This window comes from Gavialis gangeticus, unplaced genomic scaffold (genome assembly GCF_001723915.1).
Source record: "Gavialis gangeticus isolate Ggan-Ray unplaced genomic scaffold, GavGan_comp1, whole genome shotgun sequence".
Taxonomy (NCBI): Eukaryota; Metazoa; Chordata; order Crocodylia; family Gavialidae; genus Gavialis; species Gavialis gangeticus.
In genome coordinates, this window is record NW_017729027.1 from 10,576,028 (window position 1) to 10,584,830 (window position 8,803).

Sequence of the window (8,803 nt, forward strand, 5' to 3'; positions counted from 1 at the left end):
TTTTTTTCCATGTCTCCCAGCACTCCAATCGATTTTAACCACTGATGTGCCTAGCTGTCAGGGGAAGCTCCTCTGACTTCTAATCATTTTTGAGTGTTAACTAGGAGAGTTCCAGTTGGCTGAATACTGAGGCTTAGTCTTCAATACCATGTTCTGCCAATATACCTACATGAGGTAGGGTGTGGCAAGAACACATTCCCAAGCTCATGTTGCTCTGTTGGCAACCTACCATTCCCAGTCTGGAGAAAGCTGTGCCAACAAAAGCAAGCTTCTGGGGTTTGGTTGCTACTGCTCAGGAAGGTGGCTTAGGAGCTAGCAGAAAGAGGACTTCCATTGCTATTCCATTCTATTTTCTCACTAGGAAGGGTATTAAAAGCACTGGAACAGGTTAACCCAGAGAGACGGTGGAATCTCCATCCTTGGAGGTTTTTAAGACCCAGCTAGACAAAAGCCTTGGCTCAGATGCTATAGTTGGGGATGGTCCTGTTTTCAGCAGGAGGTGGGCTAGATGACCTCCTCAGGTCCCTTCCAACTGTAATTGTCTATGATTCTGTATGTTGTATTGAAAAAACTGCCAAAGGTAGCACTCTAAGATATACAAGCATGGACAGAGCTGACTCAGGAGGAAACAGCTGTGCCTCTGGAGAAGCTGATGGTGAGAAAGTGACAAGTTAGTGTTTTCTGGTCAGTAAATGGGCAGGTAAAAATCTGAAGAGCTTGCTAGTTAGCTTTTAAGGATGGCAGAACACTCTTAGAGCAAAAAAGGTAAGCTAGAGTTAGCTAAATGTATTTAGAATTCAATAAGTTACTTAAGAAATAAAACATTTCTAAATCAAAAGCCAAAACTTTTGGGGAAACAGCACTTATTCAACTTAAGGTAACAGAACAGAAATATGAAAAAATCCACAAACTTTCTTGGAAAGAAAAACTTTTTACATACAATTTTCAGTTTCATGTAGCAGCCACAGCATCTTACATTGAATTAAGTACAGCAACTTTAATTGAAGGGGCTTCTTAAAAGCAAGTATTAAACTTTAACTAATTTCTGAGCAACAAAAACCTGGGTAAATATTATCCTAAGAATAAATTTTGCTATTTAAAAAGGAAAAAAAAACACCACACACAAAAAAAAACAAGCCATTCATGGATTCTAAAGGGATTTACAAAGAATGTTTTTACACAGTAAGAACCATTTTTATTTACACTATTTCTTTAGAGTTTTTAATCAAAATGCTTCCAACGTGCAGTTTTCCACCTAACTGCAATCTGCAAGAGACTTCCATTTTTCAACAAATGCTGTAGTTTAGCACTTTTCTGCTAAAAAAACAAAAACAAAAATTCCAGAAGTGGTTATTTTCTGAAACTTAAGATGATTCCCAGTTGAGTCACTGGGTGATGGTCAAGAATAAAAAAGACGACATGCATTACACAGGATATGCTTTCAAGTGGTATTTGCAGGGATGCAGTCAGATGCTTTGGATGTGTAGGCTATTAGCACATTTACTTTTTTTTTTTTTCTTTTTCCTCATTTGAGCACACAGTTATTTACACAATCATACAAAGATCTGCAAACCAAACCACTGAAGGGCTGTGTGAGTACATTTTCACTTTTCAACCTGAGTGACATGCAAAGAGTAAACAGGCAGCACACTGGGAAGAATATGAGATTTTTAAAATTCTGTTTTAGTAATCAACGTCATTAGCTTCAGAGATAAAGAAACAGAATCTTTATTTTGTTAGTGTCCTCTTAAAATATATGAATTGTGCTGCTTTTATTAAATGGACTGACATAAAGTAAATCACGCTCAACAGTGCTTCATTTTGTTGTCCATGTTTGGTTGCCAGGTTTTGCAAACGCAGATACATCAAGTCTCTTGCCACTGCTGCACTGTTCATATAAAGTCTGAAATTAAAGAAGGAAAGAGTAGAAATAACTGTTCCAAAAATAATTTCCAACTAAAATCTTTGCAAGAAAAACAGCATGCAGAACTCTACCCTTTAATGCTTATTGATAGTGCCATTATACACCAAAATCTGGCCTTCAGAGAATAGGGAATATGGAGAAATTAACAGGATACCCAAGTAAAATAGTTTTAAATGCATTTAGAACCAACCTGATAACCCTGGAAGGAAATATTTAAAATTAAAGGACATTCTAAATTGAATTAAAAACTTCTATATAAATCAGGAACATTTGAGAAAGGCAAGCAGATGCATAGAGCTGGTAGACAATGTAGCAGAGTAACAATCTAGAAGACAATGCTAATCATCTTCTGTGATGTGGACCACCATATAGAAAAGCAAGTATTTGAACCATCTGCTCATGAAAACAGGATTCCCAGGAGGCACTGTGCTAGTGACCAAACTAATTCTCCAGTCATGTCACAAGAAGACAATGAAGTGAAAGCTACTACATAGCTGCCGCTTAAAATGAACAGATCTGATAACACAGTGACCAGACCCAAGGATGGAAGATGCATCTATGGAGAAGTAAACATAGAACAAATTAAAGTGATGGGATATAGGTAACCTTTTGCACCAGAAGGAGAGCAGCCAGACACTGAGATAAGCCCTCTTCGAATTCAGCAAGCCACTACGTGGTAAAATGCGATAGTAATCCAAGTACTGCCCTGTTTGAACTACTGCACAACAACAACATTTTACATCTTCCTGGTGTGAGATTTACCTATTTATGAAATCTTAAGTATTTACATTTGAGAGACCCTGCCAAATCTGTCTTTGGATTGGAAAGTAGGCTACAGTCATGATCCAGCTTATGGGGTTTGAGGTGGTTTTTAAGAAGGGTAAGTGATAATGTACAGATTCACTCAATCCCAGCATCTTCCTGGGAAGAGAATGAATAAAGTCAACCAACCAAGGGATTGTCATCATGGAAGAACAGAGGGAGCCCTGTTTTGATTGAGCATTTCTGTTCAATGGGTATTTTTAAAGGTTTTCAGCATGTGGGAAGAAATCTGTGAAGATGAGGGAACAGATGAACATAGCAAGCTACTTTGTATCTACCAACTTCATTCTCCTAGGCTATCTTCAATTTTGGGTGGGGAATGAAGAAATCATTACACTTCAAATGCCTAATAAAAAGAAGTTGCAGGACAATATAAAAAGGGAGACTGTCACAGACCAAAACATTTTCACAAGAGGAAGAGTGAAAGGATTCTTGGGGGGAGGGAGGGGTTGTTCAAAATCATGGGTTATGTGGTAATAACACTGTTTTGGAAAGAAGGTTCCCCATACCCCAAAATGGGTAGTCTTCTCTACCTCCATTCATAGGCCTTTTTGGAGATGCTTGTGAGGATTTAGAAGGGGATATCGAAGAGATTTTATTTATTTTTTACTGGGAGGAGGGGGAGGAAGGCAGGCTGAATGCTGACAAGTCATACTACAATTGTTCAGTAAAAAAGGGACACCCCCCCCACCCCTGCAAGTTAGACACACTGGATACCAAAGCCTAAAACTGCAGGAAGAGCTGGGCATTAGAAGCATCATTTGGCTGCCTCCCCCAGCTTTTTCTAAAATGCTGTGCTGTAGCTCTTCAGAGGCTTAGGAGACACTAAAATCAGCAGAAGCTTGCTATCTGTTTCTAACCATCGACAGGGTTAACAGAGGAAGCCTGCCAGCATACTAGAAAGAGAAAATGCAGCAGATCCCCAAATCCTGCACCTGAAATGGCTGCTGACTGACCAATGAAAACTTGTTAATTCATCCATATTGCTAGTATCCGTATCAAGGACAGAACAAGAGGTAGGGAAACAAACACACACTTCCTAGGACTTTCACAGCTGATCCACTTTGTGAACATCTAAGATGTTGCTTGGGCTGTCATTCCCAAAATTCAGTCCTCTCCCCCCACTCCAGGGCTTCAGAGACCAGATCTTGAGAGTAAATTACCCAAGGTGCCACAACTTGACTTGAGACCTGTCTGCAAGCAGGAAAATCTCTGCTTCTAGACATGCCTCCATGTCAGGGTGCAAGGGAATTCTCCCCCACCCCCAGCACAGGATTCAAGTGCAGAGTAGGGAGCTCGCCTAGGGGTTCCTCCCCCCACTCTCCACTTGCATGTGGTGCCACAACCCTAAAGCAGCAGTGAGAAAAGGGCACCGAGTGACAATATGCCTATCATGGTGCTGTCCCCAAGTCAGGGACCACATGCAAATAGAGGGGGGAACCCCTGGGGGAGCTCCCCAATCCACACATAATTCCCCCCAATGTGGGTCTTCTAAGTCACCCTACACCTGTCTGCAAAATGCAGAGGGCTGTGTCTGCCCTCCTCCACTTGCATACTAGTGGGGGAACCATTTCCCCTGTGCAAGGCTACAAGCTGAAGAAGGGTGCTCCCCTAGGAGTTTCCCTCTGCACTTTCACATGGTCCCTGACCTGGGAGCAGCAGCACAATAGGCATGCTAACACCCTGCATGCATCCCACCACACTGGGAGACTCTACTTACAGGAGCACATCCCAAGTCCAGGCAGGGCACCCAGGGCACTTTTCCCCCCAAGATCAGGCCCCTATGGCTAGGTGAGTGTCTGGCCTGGGGTGGTGAGAGAGTCTCCTACTATAAGTGAACAGACAATAGACTGCAAAAAAGTGGAACAAACTTGCTACCTTTGGTGGGGTCGCAACATTTAAGCATTTGTAGTACAAGAAAGGGATGACATCCATTTACTCGGCTTTTGTGCCACCATAAATATTTTTATGACAGCACAAAGTCAAGGTCTATTTGCAGCCTAGCAGAGGAGGAGGAAAACAAGCAGCAAGACCAGTACCAACCCTTTAATTCCTACTCTACTCTACAGAATCAAGAGATAATAGCTTTAAGCTAGCAAGTTTTATGACAATTATGCACCTCCTTTGATAAAGACGTGAAGCTTAGAACGAAACGTTTTTAATACTTTAGATTTCAATTGTACAAACTTTCTATATTTTACTAAATCTGAAAAATATTAAATGGTACAGTATTATAATACTACTACATTAACACAAAGCCAAGTACTCACTTTAGCAGCTCTTGAAATAGAGTTGGGAGAACTTAGGTTAACAAGTTGGCCAAGAATGAGCTTCATTTCTTCTGTTGTTCCTTTCACATTTGGACCACCTACAGTTCATTCAGACACATAGTGATGTTGAAATATTTAAGTAATTTACAAAATACAAAATCTTTGTTTTAAAAGATAGGAATTTCAGAATTAAAAGTTACTTTAGCTCTTGCTGAAACAAAACAGATATACATACATTTAAAGCATGAGTCCAATACATAGAAAATGTGCAAAAAACTTACAAAAATGTAAAATAAAACCTTTTGCTAAAGCAATGTAGTTTTTAAATAAATTTAAAGAAGTCACCTGTCTGTGAATGGGCTTGAATGTTGACATATGGATGCATCAACAATTCGGAAACAGATGCTCTTTTTTTAGGGTCCCTTATCAAACAGCACTATGAAGAAAGAGAAGAGAGGGTGATTTTGGGGTGAGGAATAGAGTGGAGTTTTAGCTTTGCCTTCCACTGCCAAATTTTCATGCTTAGCATTCTAAGTAATTAAAATAAATAGCATGTTATGTATAAATCTGTAAGTTATGAAAGCTGTTGACATAGTTTAGCTTTCCTTGCCGGGAAAGTCCCTAAAAGATTTTTAAATTTGAAAGAGATATCATGGGGGGCTTGTTTCAATTTTTTGAACCCAGTTAAACTATCTTGTACTTCACACTTTTCCAGCCATCAGGGCAGAAGAGCAGGCTCAAACTTCAATTGGTAAATGCCAAGGCACTGTGTTTAAAATGTACTTAGTAGTCATGCTACAAGATTAACATAATACCATGGACAACTCGCTGTCTATAATAAAAGGACAACTTTAATAATCCTACTGGATCAGTGAGCTGGGAACATCAAGAAACAGTCTTGAGGGATCTGCGTGTACTTTATGAATTGTGCTCATTAGCATACTAAGACAGAACACCACCACATAACTATCACTTTACCCTTACCAAGGCTGGGGAGAGAACACACGACCATTGTAGGAGGTAAATTTTACACTTTTTCAAAAGACAAAAAATGCAAATTTAAGGTATGTTAGCAAACTGCTTAGCCCATGCTCAACATTGAGCCAGCTTCAGGAAAAAACCCTCTCTCTTGCTCTGAGAATTCCACCCAAGACATTGCCTTCACTAACCTGGGAAACTAGTCATATATTCCAGATTGCTGACACACTACTGTGAAATGAACCTCTGAGCACTTTTAAAAGCCTACAGAACTAAATATTTAAATAAAAGGCACTCACAGGACACCTGCCCTGTCCTCATGCTGGGAGAGTAGAACCACAATATGTCTCAGCACTTCCTACTACCAAGGTTCATCAAATTTCCAGTCCAGTAGCCTGGAACAGATCCCTACCGTTCTCACTACAGCTGGCAGACCCAGACCCAGTACTTAGTTCCCACGCATATGCTAGCATGCAGCTTCCTGCAAATGGTAGCCAAACGTGTGGCTCTGCACACTTGAGGCCCTGTCCATGTGCATCTACCTGACCAGTGTCATGACTGACTGCCAACAGGACCAATAAGGATGAGACTGTACAAGATGCCATGAGGCCCGGGGTGCTCTGGAAGCATCTACCACGTACTGGCACTTTTGGGGCCTCCTCACAAGGCAAAACACAGAAGGTTGGAACGCATTGTCCTCGGGACCCAGGACAACCAGTGGTGGCCACAGAATTTCTGCATGCATCAGGACACTTTCAGGGAGACATTTATCGAGCTGGCCCTATGCACTGAGTGACAAGACACTGGCATAAAGGGTGCCCGACTCCTGAGAAGTGCATCACCACTACCACCTGGAAGCCGGCAATTTCCAACCAGTTTGGCTTGGGCAAGTCCACAGCTGTTGAGGCAGTATGGGAAGTATGCTGAGCCATCCAAGAGGTGCTGGTTACGTGCATTATCCACCTCACAACCTCATTGCAGGTCCCCGAGGCTCACTGCCACAGCAAAGGGTGCACAAACCGCAAGTGAATCATGGTTAGGGAGGCTGTGGAAGACCTAGGGAGACCTCCTGGACCACATGCAGTAGGTTTGACACCCCTAACTTAGATCAATTTAACTATGCCAGCAAAACCCCTGGTTTGGTCACAGTCACGTGACAATAAAAGGGCATTTGTTATAGAGGTGAACTCACTAAGCCACTGGGAAGCCTCATAATATAAACACGCCCTTTTGCATGGGAAGACAGACATCTACACCCTCATCTGCAGAAATGTGAAGGAATCCACTCATCATGGTAATATGTTAAGCTGAATAAGAACACCCCAGGGAAACAAATACAACATGAAACTATTTCGCTCCATGCATCTCAGTAGGTGTTATTACCCCTCCCAGGCATGCACTTGTAATTCTATGTGATGCATAATGTCCATTACCTACTCCTGTGCACTGTGTCTGCATGCCAAACAACTAGGCATCTACTTAATTCACAGTTTTGTGGATTTTATGAAATCTGGGACTGCCCACAAAAATCAACAAAAAGAAAATGAATTAAAAAGTGCTGGCTCCCCAGTAGGAGTTAGTGGTCGTCACAGCTAGGGGAGGAAGGAATCAGCTGGCAGGACAGCACAAATGGCAGCAGAGAAGATGGTAGCCACCCCTCGTTCCTCTTCCTCCCTAGGGCCTTTTCACCAATCAGCTCCAGGAGACAGGGCACATGAAGGGCAGCCAGCTATCAAGATGGCAGCTGCCCCCTCATTCTTCCTCCTCTTCCCTGGGTGTCTCTGCCAATCAGTGCTGAGGAGTGGGGCTGCTACAAAGTGCCCCCCAAAATCAGTTCTGTGCACTGCAAAAAAGCCTCTTTCTTGCCACAATTTAAGTAGGTCCATGAACATTACTGTTCTCAACTCTTCACTGAAAAAGACAAGAATTCCCAGAGGACATCTTGCATCAGACAGATTCCAGGGAGAGAAGCTCAAACCCACATCAGAAGGGCAGAGAACCAAAGATCTTCGCTTGTACCTGGCAGAGGAGAGATTAAAAGCAGTGGGCCCTCTTTTACTCCCCTCATTATCACTGCCATACTTGTTCCCCTTTCCTACAAAGCATCACCTATTCCCAGATTTTGAACTCCTCTGCCCCACTTTTTCCTGTCCTATGTTTCTCCCACCCTTAAGCACTACTGACACCGCCACATTCCCTTTCATGGTCCTGACCCCCCCATTATTCCCTAGCTTTGTGCCAAAAACTCAAAGATTCTACAAAAGTTACGAGCATCTCGTACTAAGGGACCATATACCAGGAACCGTAGTACCGTTAAGGGCTCAACATTATCCTGACTAACCAAGTCATCCTTGTTAACTGTTTTACCTTTTCTTTGGCGATTTATTTCAACAATTCTAAGTGATCATCAACACTGTTGTTACGAAACTGATAGACAGAACAACAGCAACATGTCAAGCAATAACTTACATATTGGGTGGAAAGATTCAACTGTGCAAGCTTCAAAGGCAAAAAAATATTGGCGCATTTTAGAGGTTCTTGCAAATGGGTAGAATCTGATGTCTTAAGGTGTGCGTGGTACAAGCCTGAGCTTATTTCAAGCCACTTGCCATCATAGCTGGGTAACTTTACAGCAAAACACCAGATAACATTCAAATCTTATTTAGTTAGCCTATAAAAAGCGTGCATCTACCCTGCTTTCTGACTTCAGACTCTAACACAGCTCTGTTGCACCTCTGTAGCATATAGACATTTCAGTCTTTTAGGCTCATGAGTTTTAGCCCACTGCATTAAGAACATTTTTTTTGGT

The 8,803-nt window shown here is 41.9% G+C and overlaps 1 protein-coding gene across 1 annotated transcript in view; it reads right to left on the minus strand.

Moving 5' to 3' along the window:
• Window positions 1-682: 682 nt before the first annotated feature.
• TTK (TTK protein kinase) overlaps window positions 683-8,803 on the minus strand; it is an 81,925-nt gene continuing 73,804 nt past the window's right edge. Inside the window, 3 exon segments of the mRNA XM_019520440.1 lie at window positions 683-1,903; window positions 5,017-5,114; window positions 5,362-5,452. Coding sequence (XP_019375985.1) covers window positions 1,817-1,903; window positions 5,017-5,114; window positions 5,362-5,452 — 276 coding nt within the window. The 3' untranslated portion in view covers window positions 683-1,816.